The 16,803-nt window shown below is 38.5% G+C and overlaps 1 protein-coding gene across 4 annotated transcripts in view; it reads left to right on the plus strand.

The window, feature by feature from the left end:
* samd12 (sterile alpha motif domain containing 12) overlaps positions 1-16,803 on the plus strand; it is a 112,909-nt gene that overhangs the window by 11,656 nt on the left and 84,450 nt on the right. For all 4 annotated transcript variants that reach the window (XR_010544843.2, XM_065290457.2, XM_065290446.2 and 1 more), the window contains exons 2-3: positions 6,996-7,186; positions 9,167-9,296. Coding sequence is in view for 3 of the 4 variants with exons in the window: in XM_065290457.2 (XP_065146529.1) it covers positions 6,996-7,186; positions 9,167-9,296 (321 nt within the window). In the remaining variant the exon portion in view is untranslated. The remainder of the gene's footprint in view (positions 1-6,995; positions 7,187-9,166; positions 9,297-16,803) is intronic.

The raw sequence follows: 16,803 nt of genomic DNA on the forward strand, positions 1-16,803 counted from the left end.
TGCGTCACGCGTGGTAACTTCCTTCCGTTTGCATTAAGAGCAGCGAAGAAGAAATGAGTTTTGCTTTGCAGCGTGTGCTTTAGTGTTACCTATAACGGGGCATAACTAGGTTTATTAAGAAAATGGTATCGGATCGGTACATGGGTTCAAGTACTCGCCGATTCCGATGCCAGAATTTTTGGTGGTATCGGCCGCATTTCCGATACTGGTATCGGAATCGGAACAACTCTACTAAAAACGGTCTTAACTTTAGGGTAACCTCACAGGTGTCCTAACTTAAAACTTTAATGAGAGCCAGCTGAAACAATCACATTATGATAGAGCTGCGGGAGAATGACATTACATTTTTAACAAAGTGGACGATGAAAAACATCAATGTTTGTTTTTGGAATACTCTTTGAATGTTTTTTACCTTCACACATTCACATAATCACAATGTTTCTCACTACTGGAGCGATCTTTCAATTTCTGTCGTCCCTCATTATTAAAAAACAGTTATCTTATCCGTGAACACTTGATGGGATTATAGTGAATACAGTACACACTTGACTCAGCATCTATTTCTTGTCATGTCTCTATCAAATGTTGAAATGTACAGTAGTATCCTAACACTTAGGAAGAATAATTTTAATTTTTGTAAGTCACATTTGCTAAATGTTTAAATTGAATGGTAACTGATAGATGATGTGCTAAAACACTAATACAAAAAACACAGACTATGATTACAATGAATTTAATAACATGTATTTTTTTGCCCCATTGAAATTAAAAGGACAATTCTTTTGTTTACTGTAGCAGCAGCTCACGCATTGCTGGTTGCTTGGTAACAGACATGACAGTTGATAGCCGAACATGATTAAGCGATTTGGGATTTCCTAACTAGAGATGAGATAAGATTTGGTGAGATAAGATGAGAATCCTAAATCAATTTAAGATTTGCTTCTGTAATATGAATTTGTGAAAAATCTTAACTTTACACATCATATCTTAAGTTAAGACCTAAGATAGAAAGTTTCTGTAATACGCCCCCTGAACTCCAAACGGAATGTCAGAATGGGAAAGAAAGGTGATTTAAGCAATTTTGAGCATGGCATGGTTGTTGGTGCCAGACAGGCCGGTCTGAGTATTTCACAATCTGCTCAGTTACTGGGATTTTCACAACCATTTTCTAGGGTTTACAAGAATGGTGTGAAAATGTTAAAACATCCAGTATGCGGCAGTTCTGTGGGCGAAAATGCCTTGTTGATGCTAGAGGTCAGAGGAGAATGGGCCGACTGATTCAAGCTGATAGAAGAGCAACTTTGACTGAAATAACCACTTGTTACAACCGAGGTATGCAGCAAAGCATTTGTGAAGCCACAACACGCACAACCTTGAGGCGGATGGGCTACAACAGCAGAAGACCCCACCGGGTACCACTCATCTCCACTACAAATAGGAAAAAGAAGCTACAATTTGCACAAGCTCACCAAAATTGGACAGTTGAAGACTGTTGCCTGGTCTGATGAGTCTCGATTTCTGTTGAGACATTCAGATGGTAGTCAGAATTTGGCGTAAAGAGAATGAGAACATTGATCCATCATGCTTTGTTACCACTGTCCAGGCTGGTGGTAGTGGTGTAATGGTGTGGGGGATGTTTTCTTGGCACACTTTAGGCCCCTTAGTGCCAATTGAGCATCCTTTAAATGCCACGGCCTACCTGAGCATTGTTTCTGACCATGTCCATCCCTTTATGAGCACCATGTACCCATCCTCTGATGGTTACTTTCAGCACGATAATGCACCATGTCACAAAGCTCAAATAATTTCAAATTGGTTTCTTGAACATGACAATGAGTTCACTGTACTAAAATGGCCCCCACAGTCACCAGATCTCAACCCAATAGACAATCTTTGGGATGTGGTGGAACGGGAGCTTTGTGCCCTGGATGTGCATCCCACAACTCTCCATCGACTCCAAGATGCTATCCTATCATTATGGGCCACCATTTCTAAAGAAAGCTTTTAGCACCTTGTTGAATCAATGCCACATAGAATTAAGGAAGTTCTGAAGGCAAAAGGGGGTCCAACACTGTGTTGTTTATCAAAAACTTTGAACTGATTTAAAAAAAATATATATATATAGTTGCCGTTTAAAAGACTTTAGTCAAGACTGATTAGTCGCACTGTCAGTCCTTATCCGATTTTGGTGCATATTCGATTTGACAGACTCACTTTCCATATTGTGTATCACAACTGTTCAGATCCAATCTGTGCGTCCTGTAGCGTTCTGCCGTTTCCATTGCAATGACGTCACCCTGGCATGACAATCTGCCTCGACATCTGACGTTGTAGAAATTATATTCCCCAATACACGGACTTTCCCAAACACCCATATCATTTCGTCAGAAATGGACTGTTCCAAAGTTCGCGCTGGGGTTGGCATTTACGTGACGGACAGCATGATGTAACCAAAAAGTTACATAAATGCAATCAGAGCATTTCCGGAAATGCATTTTGAAAAAACGGATTTCATGTGCCGTTCACATGTTCTTAATTTGATTGGAATCGGTTATGCATCAAAATCGGTTTTGGACTGACAGTGTGAACAAGCTCTTAGATAGTAACATTTGTTGGTATTTCCTTGTGGATAATGTAGGTCAGCATGCACCTCTGTTAGTGTATGTGTCAGAAAAGTAGTCAGCTTTCACAGTGAATTGCCCTCAAAGTAGACCCTAAGCTTTCAGCTTTGACCTATGATGTTCACAAAGACACTTTTCCTCACTAAAAAAAATGACATTTCGGACACCCTTGTGCATTTCTTTTTACCCTGAAGCGTTGTCGTCTATATTCAGAATTGGATGATACTAACTCCACTTCTTTTTCTGGGTCACACTTTGAGTCCCAAACAAACCCCTACACTTTTAACTAAACTGCTATGCAGACTCACTTCAGAAAACAAATCCATCACAAGCACATGCTGATCTATGGTGAAGCACACTAGAGCCAGACAGATGAGCCGGCAGTTCCTCTCACTATTCTGCTGAGACTAACAGTAATGTGACGTTATGGAGGTGAATCGATTAGTGTCCTTTTGGAGCTTAACAGATGTGCTCACTATACACTGTTTTTGTATTAAAGTACTGCATAAAGAGTCTTTAAATCCCTCCTAGGAATGCATACTGGTTTGGAGTGACATGATGCTGCATAAATAGGGGGAGAGCAAGACTGGTTTACACAGAGCTGCATCTTTCTTTCTCTCTTTCTTTCTGTCTCGATACTTCATCGCTCAATGCGCATGTCATACAGAAGAGCGAAAGAACGTTCTGATCTATATTTAGAACAGAAATGCATCTCTTTTCCATCCCAAGGCTCAACATCAACCCCAGTGAAAGCAAACACCTCAAAACACTTTTCACACAAATCAAGTATGCTTGTCTGTCTTGAGATGTTCATCTCTTAAGCTTTGAAATCGCATTTTTTGCGTTTCATTTTTTATCTTTTTTCATATCTCCTCCTGTTCCGTTTGCCATACAGCGTTAAATGTATAATTTATATCTACTGTAGGGCGCCTGGCCATTAGACAGCATGACTGAGTATTGAGGAACCTAAAGAAGACAGAGAGAGAGAGGGCCCGGAAAAAAGTGAGGGATTTGAGAGAGGCGAGCTCTCCGTGCCTTGCATGTTAAGTCCCTTTTTCTCCATCCTGGCCTTCGCCTGTAGATGTGCTGGTTCTTCACAACAAGACAGGATGGATATTCCCAGCATTCACAGCAACAGGGGCTCAGTACACAACAGCAAAGCAATTTGTTCTGCTCAAGTTATCAGTCGTTCTCTTAGTAATGGTATTCAGCAGATGTCATCACGGTTTAGATTCATTAGATGGCCGTTACGCAATGCTACCAGCTGATATAGATACAATACAGCATTTTTCATGAATGCTCCTGCATGCTAGTAAATCTAAATGGTTAAATACGTTAAAAATAAAAATTATGTCTTCATTCGCTTACAGGACCAGATTGAAGTATTTCACAATGTCAAAAAGGGTAAAAATGGTCACTTTTGCACCTTAAGAGTTCATATTAGTACCACAGAGGCACATACTTGTACCAAACAGTGAATATTTGTACCTCAAACTCAACATATTCGTACCAAATGTACACATATCTGAACCTAAATGGTATATATTAGGACCTTTTTAACTCTTTCACCGCCATTGACGAGATATCTCGTCAATTAAGAGAAAACACTTCCCCGCCAATGACGAGATTTTCCGTCTTTCCGCAATACCGCTATTATCCCTTCCGCAACTTTTTAAACCCGGAAGTATTGCCCTATGGCAAGCGGCTGCATGTCCGTGTCTGTTTTAAAGATTGCTCTGAATGGGATCTCTATGAAAAGTCCGTCACAAAAATTGAATTATCTCTGCTTTTTGCTCAAAATATGGTGTTTTTGCAGAAACCTACCCATATTCAAAAGCTGATTACAAAAGAACCACTGAAGGTAGGATGAAACGTTTTTTTTTTTTTTTTTAAAGCAGAGGGTCTGTTCTTTCATTTGGTGTATTGTATGTTTATATATTTAAAGAAGAACATTTTCTGGAAGGCATTAAACTTTGGTGAAAATCATGAAAAACGCTGGCGCTGGCTGGCAACTTTTTTTAAAAACGCTGGCGGTGAAAGAGTTAAAGGGACATTCCACTTTTTGGAAAATATGCTCATTTAAACATTAGATTTTTATCGGTTTGGAATCCATTCAGCCGATCTCCGGGTCTGGCGCTACCACTTTTAGCATAGCTTAGCATAATTCATTGAATCTGATTAGACCATTAGCATCACGCTCAAAAATGACTAAATTAGCTGTTTTCCCATGTACAACTTGACTTTTCTGTAGTTACATCGTGTACTAAAACCGACGGAAAATAAAAATATTGTGATTTTTTTTTTTTTTTAGGCAGATATGGCTAGGAACTATATTCTCATACTGGCGTAATAATCAGTGACTTTGCTGTTGTAACATGGCTGCAGGAGGCGCAATGTTGTTACGCACTGGCTGTAAATAGTCCCCTTGGTAACTTTCAATAGCAGGGGACTATTTTCGGTCGCTGCGTAATATCATTGCGCCTGCTGCAGCCAAATTACGGCAGCAAAGTCCTTGACTATTACGCCAGAATGAGAATATAGTTCCTAGCCATATCGGCCAAGAAAATCGCAATTTTTTTTATTTTCCGTCGGTCTTAGTACACAATGTAATTAGAGAAGAGTCAAGTTTTAATTAAATAGAAAAAATATTGAAACTCTTTGGTTATTTTTGATTATTATGAGATTCAATGGATTATGCTAAAAGTGGACCGCCAGACCCGGAGATCGGCCGAATGGATTCCAAAATGAAAAAATCAAATGTCTAACTCTAGGGGAGCTGGAAAATGAGCCTATTTTCAAAAAATTATCCCTTCAAATGTTAACGCCCCAGTACATTTTTGTATGACAGTGCATATAACTTGTGCACTATACATCAAGTACAGTATTTGAGGTGGTTAATAAATTCTTATGAGTTTTTTCTTAAAAATATTAAATGATATGCATTGTGACCAAATATCTATGAAGAAGATCAAGAACATCTTGGCTATTCTGTTATAAAGTAAATCATTACAATGTTATTATTATTATTATTATTATTATTATTATTATTATTATTATTATTATTTAGGTGAACTATGGATTTAACACAATACAATAATTTCCCTGTATGTGTTAAATGATCCATTTTAGCTATCTGCTTTTGTGTTCAAACGGATGAGATGGAAGTTCTTGAATTATTGTTTCTTAATCAGCCTGCATAATGCTTCAGTTATTTTCAAGTAATAACACTCTAAAAAAACAAACGGTGCTATATAGCACCAAAACAATTGCTTTGGATCGTAACGATAGAAGAACCATTTTAGTGCCATATAGCACCGGTGAAGAACCAGTGAAGCACCAGTGAAGCACCAGTGAAGCACCAGTGTAGAACCATATAGGGGCCATATAGCACCACATATGGTTCTACATAGCACTATATGGTTCTACACAGGTGCTTCACTGGTGCTTCACTGGTTCTTCACCGGTGCTATATGGCACTAAAAATGGTTCTTCTATCGTTACGATCCAAAGCAACTGTTTTGGTGCTATATAGCACCGTTTGTTATGCATCCTTGTCTTATAGGTCATTGGTTTGATATTCCAATACTGTTTCCATGCTGGGGGAAGCATGACGTGTTTTATTTTTAGGCATTTAATTCACTTTAGCTTCATGTAATTCCTGACAAAACAAGCTTTGACTGGCTTTCATCTGCATGGGCTCAGTTCACTTCAGATGACACGACAGTGAATTTGAAGTGTTACTGTTTGACTCTTTGAGTGCTCAGTGACAAATAAATCTTTGTATGTGTAAGAATCAACTCTTTTGAAAACTGTATAAGTTAGGATTTCTTTGCTAGGCTACATTGTTTTTATACGCACATCACGTCAAGGTATGTAAGAAGTTGTTTTTCTATGTTGTTCTTTCTGAAAAATACCCGAGGCATAATTATACATTTCAATGTTATTTATTATTGACAGTGATAAATAATAGTCTAGTCATCATCTTTGTAGTTATTATTATGTTCTGATGCATATATGATTTCATTATAGAAGTACTATCAGGGCCCAGAGTCATAATTTGATCATCCGATGCCATCTAGAGGAAAACTTTAGAAGTCAACAGCATGCATTTTTTTTAACAACACTTTCAAATTAATTGGTTTAAGGATTCCGGTAATTCCATTTTAAAACAAATCCTAATGCTTCTACAATAACATTCCAGTAAATTCTGTGCTTTTCTGTTGCATAAATGACAGTACATCATGCACAAAGCAAGGTCCAAAGTGAAAACTGAAAAGCGCACAGTTTTTCATTAACTTGTGTTTTACATCCACACACAATGGCGCCACCTGATGGTTATTATTGGTCACTAACTAATGTTAATGATTTTTACAGCTGTCCACTGCAATCTGACTCAGAATGGGATCGACCATCAAGTGTGCACAGAGGATGTGACCTCGCACCTGGTGGAAACTTCTGTTGATCATGGACTGGACGATGACAGCCAAGACTTTCAGGACCAGAGTCCCGGCTTCCAGCGAAGATCTCCTCCTCAGCGCTCGGTGTCTGAGTCTGAGCTTACAAGGGTAAGCTTACCACGTTTTGCACTTGTAGTGGAAAATGTTACTGAAGTAAATCAAAATCGTATATTATAATATACGATTTTGATTTACTTCAGTAACGTTTTAATTATTAATTAACTAGTGCATACTGCAGAATTCATCATCTCAAAATTATCAAACCAAAAATTAACTATTTTGACTTAGTACACAACTACATTTAAAGGGATAGTTCTCCCAAAAATGAAAATTCTGTCATCATTTACTCACCACCATGTTGTTACAAACCTGTATACATTTATTTGTTCTGATGAACACAAAGGAAGACATGTGTGGACCCCATTCACTTCCAAAGAAGGAAAAGAGAATACTATGGAAGTGTATGGGACTCATGATCAGTTTGAATACAAACATTCCTCAAAATATCTTCCTTCGTGTTCATCAGAACAAAAACAACAACATTTTCTAACAACATTAGGGTGAGTAAACAATGACAGAATTTTTTTTGTGTGAACTATCCCTTTAATAAAGTTGTCACCACAAAATAATAGACTACACATCTCTTAATGCACTGTGCACCTCATTGCACCTCAGGTCATTGTTGTTGCCTTTTGAATAAAATATTTATAGATAGATAGACACTGGCATTTTTTCATGTATATAAGCTTTTTATCACTAGATGGCGCTCTAATGCAGCAAGTGTACATGTCACATACACTACACTACAATCTTGTAAAAACACGTACAATTTATTGAGAATCCTTAAGTATAAATAGTACAAATTTTATATTTAAATAATATACAAGTATTGGAAAATTTACACCAATAAATTCATAAATGGAGAAAAATCTTTATACATTCATATTGAATCACATTTTTATTTTACAGAATGTATTTACTCCTAAATCCTCTGTAATGAATATTACTTATTGTACAAAACTTCAAACCAGAATCTTTTAAATGCCTCTAAAATGACATTTTTCTCCTCTATTGTCATAGATGAAGATCAAGTTAGTGCTGTAATGTATTCACATCTTCAAGTCATCATGCTTTGTTGCTATAGTAACATAAAAATTCTTGAATTGTCTAATTATAGCAAGGACAGAATGACTGCGACAAGTGTTTGTGTGTAATAATTTTAAAGCTCACTTTTCCTCTCCCCAACTTTTGTACCTGTTCTCCACTCATCTGTCACTCACCTCACTTTAATTGGACAGAAATCCTGCTACAAAGCCAATCCCTCTCGTATCCCACCTGCCACAGATTTATGGCTCTGTCCCTCTAACTTCTTACAATCTTTTGTAAAATCGAGCCCACTGCAGTGTCTCCGTTCATACCGTCTTTCAATGCATGAATATACCTTTATATATTAAACCTCATCAGTCCTCTGTAAGTCTCTGCTTGTGACCGCGGCTCGGCAGGCCTGCCTTCACACCTCGGCGGCAGGTATCTTGGGTTAATTAGCTCTGTGCTGTTTTTAGTAGGGTTGTGACTCTCGCCCCACCGGAGGCAGTTTCTACTGACTCAGCGTCTGTGTGTTTGGCTCGGCAGTGTTGCTGCTGAATTATGCTGCTTTTTAAAGGTAGCGCACACTTCAGCTCTGTCACAACGGCTGTTATTGTAAGCGCTCTAAATTATATTCACCTTACAGAAAGAAGAGACAGAATAGTTTACCTAAAAATGAACAAATAATTGGCATTATTTACTTTTTTATCTTGTTGTTGCAAACCTATTGAAAGCATGAAAGATTTTTAAGGACTCGCAGGATTGGTCGTACCTGTATTTTTATGCACTTACAATGAATGTGGACTTGAGCTTTCAAGCTTGAAAAAAGACATGCAGGGGCCATTAAAGTGATCCTTTGTGCTGTTCAGGGGGTGGTTAAAGGATGGGTGTACCGGCCTTTAAACAACAAGAAATGTCCACAGAAGAGGAAAAATATTCCCAGTGTGCGTTCCGTTGACATGCTCTGCTTTTATTTATCCATTAATTTTTCCTCTTGCCCAGCCGGGAACTGTGAAGCTGTCCAAACCGGTGGCGCTGTGGACTCAGCAGGACGTGTGTAAGTGGCTGAAGAAACATTGTCCCAATCAACACCAAGTCTACAGTGACTCCTTCAAACAGCATGACATCACAGGTAAACAAAGCACCGCCTGTAACTCTCATAATGATGAGTCCAAGGTCAAATAAATACAGTCCAGTGCATGCTCACTCATGTGCACACGCATTGACATTAACATTTTTAATTGCGCTACCGTTAATCGCTACAGGCACAGCTAAGGTGATTGTTTTCAGGTTTATTGGCTCACCAGGGGTTCCTCTGTACTGTGGATGAGGTTTTGTGTTTTGGTATTGAGTTTCATTGGTGTGAGTTTTTCATGTGACCTGACTCATAGTGATGGATGACAATAGCACTGTTTTTCATGTTCGATTGTTTTAATGTTGTTCTGCATCAGGGAGCTTAATAGAGATTAATTGCAGTATGCCGACACAGACATTTTCACAGGTTAACAAAGAAGGATTCTCAGGTAACACATACTGATAAACATTATAGCTTAAATGCACCCTAAGTCACTTTGGATAGAAGCATCTGCCTATTACATAAATGTAAATGTATCATATTTGGCCAAAAAAAATTACACTTTAAAGGATTAGTCAATTTTCTTTAAAAAAATCCAGATGATTTACTCACCATCATGTCATCCAAAATGTTGATGTCTTTCTTTGGTCAGTCGACAAGAAATTAAGTTTTTTGAAGAAAACATTCCAGGATTTTTCTCATCTTAATGGACTTTAATGGACCCCAACACTTAACAGTTTTAATGCAGTTTAGTTTCAGAGGACTCTAAACGATCCCAAACGAGGCATAAGGGTCTTATCTAGCGAAACGATTGTCATTTTTGGCAAGAAAAATAAAAAATATGCACGTTTAATCCACAACTTCTCTTCTTCCTCCAGCTGTGTGACGCGCCAGCACGACCTCATGTTATTGCGCAATAACGTTGAAAGGTCACGTGTTACATATATGAAACGCACATTTGCGGACCATTTTAAACAATAAACTGACACAAAGACATTAATTTGTATCATTCCACATACAACAACGTCGGAACGGCCCTCTTTCTCCACCCTTGTAAACACTGGGGTGTAGTTTGGATACGTCATCCGTGACCTCTTGACGTGATGACGTATTACGTGAGGTTGTGCTGGCGCATCACACAACTGGAGGAAGACGAGAAGTTTAAAAAGTGCATATTTTCTATTTTTCTTGCCAAAAATGACAATCGTTTCGCTAGATAAGACCCTTATGTCTCGTTTGGGATCGTTTAGAGTCCTTTGAAACTGCAATTTTAAACTGCATTAAAACTGTTAAGTGTTTGGGTCCATTAAAGTCCATTAAAATGAGAAAAGTCATGGAATGTTTTCCTCAAAAAACATAATTTCTTGTCGACTGAACAAAGAAAGACATCAACATTTTGGATGACATGGTCGTGAGTAAACTATCTGGATTTTTTTAAAGAAAATTGATTAATCCTTTAAGTGTGTCTGACATATTTTCTTATAAGTCGTTTTTTTATCAGACTCTTAATGTATTCTGCAGACATAGCGGTATTTTTGAATGGCCTGAGGGCGGGAGTAAAGGCGGGGTGCATGATTTTTGAAAAACACAAAAGGGAGTCGGGCCAAGTACCAAAATACACTTGTAGCCAATCAGCAGTAAGGGGCATGTTTACAAACCGACATTATTTCCTGGATTGCGTATGTGTGGGGCGGGTCTATCAAAAGAAGGTCCAGATTCTTTTGGGGTAGAGGCGTGTTTGTTTAGGTTATCTCAAATGTCAACGTTGGCTTTTACAGATCATGCACCCCGCCTTTAATATCATTATCTAATTTTTGACGAATGTGACGTTAAGCGTCTTTTGCATCTGAGCTTGTATATTGTTGTGGTGTATTAGGATCGATATTGATTTGATTGCCTAATTGAGATGAAAATAGGAAACCCATAAAAAGAGTGCTGTTGTATAAACGTATGTATGCAATCCTAAGGAACTAAAGTCTTTTAATCAAGTGTAGTAGTCGTCCTGTGTGTTTAGCTTCCAAGTCCATTTGATAAAAAGCCTTTGTGTAGGACTTCCCGTGATGTTCTTCGCCAAATCATCTCTATTGTCGTGAGTAGTTTTGGCTGAAACAATGTTGAGTCTTTTTCGTAACGTCCAAATTGTTCTCATTTGACCAGGAGGATTGTGAGTATACTTTGCATCGGGGATACGCCGAGTCCAATTATCCGTAATTTATGCGGAAAATTCTCAAGCTGCTCGATTTGACTATCCAGCATTAATTAACAAGAATCAGTTCATAAACATCAGGGCTTTCCAATTAGAGACACAATGCAATTAGCATCCATCTCTGGCCATTCCATGCATAACACATTTCATTGGATAAAACAAAGATGAATCAGTGCAAGATCACAAAACAAGTGTTTAAAAAATGTTGACGCATCTTGCTCGTTTCAGACATGATTTTGAGGGTTTTATTTGAATGTTAAATTCTTGACAGGAAATCTGTGGTCATAATGCAATTTGTGCTATATCTCATTTTTTTTAACAAAAAAAGTGGATGATTTTGTGAAGCGCCCATATCGGAACCCTTTAGTAATGGTTTTGATTGATTATTATATTATATTTCATCATATCAAAAACCGCGAGCGCAGCCAGTAGGATAAACGTTTCCTTTCTGATGCCAACATAAGACAAGTCAAAATTCCCCTTTTCTGCTTCTACGGCATCTTCTGAATCACTCGGAGACCTTGACTAGAACACAGAGCCGTCATTAAAAATGCATTAAAGCATATTAAGACATAATTAGATATTAGTCCCTAATCTACAGTAATTACAAAGAGCGAGACAGCGAATGGTTTGGTAAATGACTTAAGCACATATTTCTGATAGCGTAGGTGTATCAGGAAAGAAGGTGCGCCCGCTTTGTATAAAATAGACTACTGCACAGCCAAGAAGATCGGAGTAAATGCATGATCCAGAGCGTCTGTAGCAAGTGTATCAAAACTCTGGGTTGGTTCATGTAGACATCAATCCCTTGGGTCATAGAGGGAGGTCAAGAAAGGGGTTACACCACCAATTAGTGCCTGATTATTAACCAAGTGTTAGACTGGGTAATTGGGCATCAAAATGAGATATTCATTCAGGTAATAAGTATTACATGGTTTGTTACCATTTCCTTGTAATAGTTTGTGGTTTATCAGGGTTATGTATAGTTAAATATTGAAATAAAATAAAAAATTAAAGAGCACCTATTGTCCGATTCCCGTTTTAACATTTCCTTTGGTGTGTAAGTGTGTATTAGTACATGTTAATGATATGAAAAAGATACAAACCCCAAGGTAAACGATGATGTGAGTTATGGTCTCCAACGTAAATTTATTTTCTTGGACTACAACATACACACAGATTGTAGGCAACAGTTTACTTCCTGGGATTGGTGATGTAGACAAGACGACATTATCATTATTTCTCACACTTGGACTCACAGCCTGTAAATTAACTCCTGTCAGCATTGCATTGTGGCCGAATCTTTCAAGCTTGCAGTTGGTTCCAGAAGGGTGACGGCACCGAGCGTAGGTCTAAATCTTCCTGTTTCGTGATCATTAGGTCTGTATCTGCTGGCCTGGAAAGAAAAGGAAAGACTGACAGATCTTGTGTAGACAGGATAAATGAATCCAGCTGGGATGTTACTAGATACTGTAGCTGGCTCTTCTTCTGTTTCCACATGTACTGGACGGCAAAAGGGATCTGGCTCACTACTGGTAAAATAATTCCAGAGAATACTGGGGTGCGGTTAGACATTGAGTTTATTTATTAGATTTTAGTAGTGAAGAATATTAGAGAATTCATGTAAAGAACACTCCCATTGGGCAGTATACTGGTGGTCTTGGTGTAGTGTAGGATTTTTAAAAACTGTCGGTTTTCCATGCAACCCTGACTGTTATACTGTATACAGTTTAAGGTATAAATGCACAAAATGTACTTATGATACATGCAGACCCGTCGCCAGACCTCAGTCTTAAGGGGGGCATATGAAATGCATGGGAGGGCACACTTATTATTAGCCTACAGTACGTATACTTATAATAATATATACTCTATTCGCGCAGCACGTAATCATCACGTTAAACATAACCATCAGCGATATGAACAGATAGCCTATAGCCTACACCACATTACATATAGAAGCAATTTTATGAATATCCATAAATCTAGAGGCATCTCTCAAACATTGCATTTTAAAGCAGTCAACAGAGGGATATGCATTGCCATGAGACACGTTCGCGCGCGCACACACACACACGCACGCACACAGACTTTGAACCTACGGTAATTGAGTGGAGGCAGCACTGTCGTCTCTCCCTTCCCTCCTGTCAGTACAGCGGCAGGCGGCGTTTCTCCGAGCAGAACCTCCTCATTAATAAAGTGTCCACTCGGAATTAAACTTGTGAGTGAGGTCCTTTTCAAAAGCAAGCTGAATCACCGCAGTGAACACGTCCATATCTTCTGAATGTAGTAGTCTTTTAGTCCCGGGGTCAGGCTCCACGGAGCTTGCATCAGGCTCAGGCTGTCGTCCAGGGTCTCCTTCTCCAACATCAGGCGTCGATGTCGTTTCAATTTTAGAGACTGCTGGTGGGCTTTTTAACCATTTGCGGAAAATATCCATCTTAAAGCAGTATAGCTAAGCGAAAACTCATCTAGTTTAAAAAAAGTGCGCTAATTGTTGAGCGGCTACACTGACGTAGGCTACGTCACGTACGTGTCGTACGTAGCCTCGTGATAGGCTGTTGCAGTGTAGCTAGATTCCCATCAATCAAACAAAATCACACCATTGTTTTTTATATTTTTAATGTTTTAATTATAAAGAATACAACATTAATGCAACACAAAATTAGCAACTATGATCATTTAAAATTACAGTATTTTTTTAAATACTGGGGGGGGCACAAGCGTCTTTGAGGGCGGGCCCGGCCCCCTATGGCCCGCCCATAGCGACGGGTGTGGATACATGTGCTAGCTACTATCATCATGGTCATTTCTGATATGGTGATATCAAAATACTGTTTAGTGGCTATCAAAGGCAGTATTTGTTGTGAGGGATAGCCACACAATTTTAGTATCGAGCTACTGCACACTTTCAATGCATGATCTGTAGATGAGTTATTGTTCAACCCAATGACTTTTTTATCAGGTGCTGATCATTATAACTTTTCAAGGTCTGGTCACAATTTCTACTCTACTGAATCATATAGGGGCAGTTTCCCGGACAGGGATTAGCTTAAGCCAGGACTAAACCTGAGTTTAATTGGGAAATATAACTAGTTTTAAGAAACATACCGTACTAAAAACATTACTTATGTGCGTGCATTTTGAGGCAAAACAAAGGGAACTGATGTATTTTAAGATATGTCAGTGCAAGTTGTTTTCAGTTTGGACAACTCTTCCAAGTCTAATCCCTGTCCGGGAAACCGCCCCATAGAGTACTAAAAAACTAAATGCCTTATAAGGGCACTTTTGTTGTTTCTGAAAGGTCACATGTGGGGTGATTTGGTATTGAAACTACTATGTTAGAGTAGATTATCATTTACATTTATGCATTAAACAGACGCACTCTATACATCTTATACATCAAAGTTTGTGCTGCTAACACAATTCTGTACCAGTTGAGCTACAGAAGCATAATTTGCTGAATATAAATTCTGTGCTTATGATCTCATGTGAGATAGAGTCAACACATATACTAAATATTAGACCATATGTAAGTAATAATTGACGACGGGCCGTTGAATTATTCAAAAATAATGCACACACGAGGTGGTAATGCGGCACGACGGGAAGCAAAGTGTGCATTATTTTCACATAATTCATAGGACCGAAGTCAATTATGCTGCTTATAACACAGTTACCACAGACATTGCACTGGTGGATATTTTAAGACATTTAACAGGTTAGGTGTGCAGTTATCGAAAAATAATGCATACCCGTGCATTGGATTTCTCAACCAATCAGAATAAAGCATTCAACAGCCCCGTGATATAAAGCTAAAATAATTAACTGGCATAGACAACTAACAAGAGGTCAACAAAGCATCCCATTCCTAAATAATCAGATCAGTCCAATCCATAACCAATATGCACAATTCCAGACAGCGGAATTACGAGGGCTTGCAGTCGTGTATATTTGAGATTCATCTGAAAGTGGCTTCAGCTCTCGGTAGCTCAGCGGTGATTTCTGAGAGCGGAATGATGAGGTATGAGCGTCTGAAATTGCAGTGTACCGCAGGGATGCAATTCAGAGCCATCAGATCAATTTTTCAGTATTCTGGGGAAGAGGATGGAGAGGAAAGATCGGATTGAATTGTGATGATGTTGAAGGATCGGAACATGATGTGTCTTGAATAAAACTGCTGCAATTTTTCAGTTTTGACGGGTTTCTGGGGAAGCGGGTGGCTTATGCTACGGCGTCGGCCTTTGATGGCCACATTAACAATTGATAATTAGGCCGTATGCTACCCTACGAGCGTTTTGCAGCTGTTATCAGCAATAAAAAGGAAATTTTGTTCTGATGGTTTCGGAGGTGGGTAATTTGCATGAAGCGTATAGCTTATGACACACACAACTGACGTTTTTCTAGATGGAGTATAATGAGCACCTATATAATGATATTATTTACATTTAGGGAAAAGAGGTATCCACTGGAATCCTTCTGTTATGGATCATTTTTTTTTCATTATATTTCACCCATAAAAACAACATACTAAGGGTGAAGCGTTTCATTTTTAGCCTCATTACTTGAACTGATGTGTCCCAAACACTCCCCCCATATGCTATGTGTCATTCAAATAGAAGGCCATGCCCCTAACGCACGCCAATTACAAATCATTGGCTGAATTGTATTTCGGAGAACCAGATCAATGTTTCATTAGACAATTAAAAAAAAGTCAACCTCCTAATGGCTTACTGTTGACTTTACATATTAAGCTGGAATGGGGAAAAATAATTTTTACATAAAAGCACATTCCAGATTTAATAGTTAATACGCTGGATTTTATCCTTAAAGCCAGTCAGAAGTTTTGTTCACGATTAAATGCAGGGTTATCACCAACACAAGCGAATGTCCCTAATCATCCGTCTCTGTTCTATTCATCTGTAAAACTCTCACTATCTTCCCTCTTTTGATTAAATGCCAAATGCCATTATTCTCTTCTCCAGTGATCAATACAACCTCAGCAACAGGACTGTCTAAATAATGATAACAGTTCAATATCCCTAAAGTGATTTAGGCCTATTAAGTTGTCCTAGGGATGTCCTATGAACTTGTAAAAACACAGAAAAAAGCTGCAACAGGGCTTGTCCTCTGATGCCCCCATCCTAAAATGAACACCTGCCAAGCGCAATTTAAAATCGGCATCAGTGAGAATATGAAACTGTGTCAATAGCCAATTGGTCCCCACTAAGATCTTACAGCAAAGACACATTATGAAATAAAATGGGATCTTTTAAGATTCTTCACTTTCAAGACTACTAATCCATATAGCGACTTGACATCTGTCTGTAGCCGTTTTTTCATATTTCATGCTTTTAG

This window comes from Paramisgurnus dabryanus, chromosome 19 (assembly GCF_030506205.2).
Source record: "Paramisgurnus dabryanus chromosome 19, PD_genome_1.1, whole genome shotgun sequence".
In the NCBI taxonomy this organism is placed as follows: domain Eukaryota; kingdom Metazoa; phylum Chordata; class Actinopteri; order Cypriniformes; family Cobitidae; genus Paramisgurnus; species Paramisgurnus dabryanus.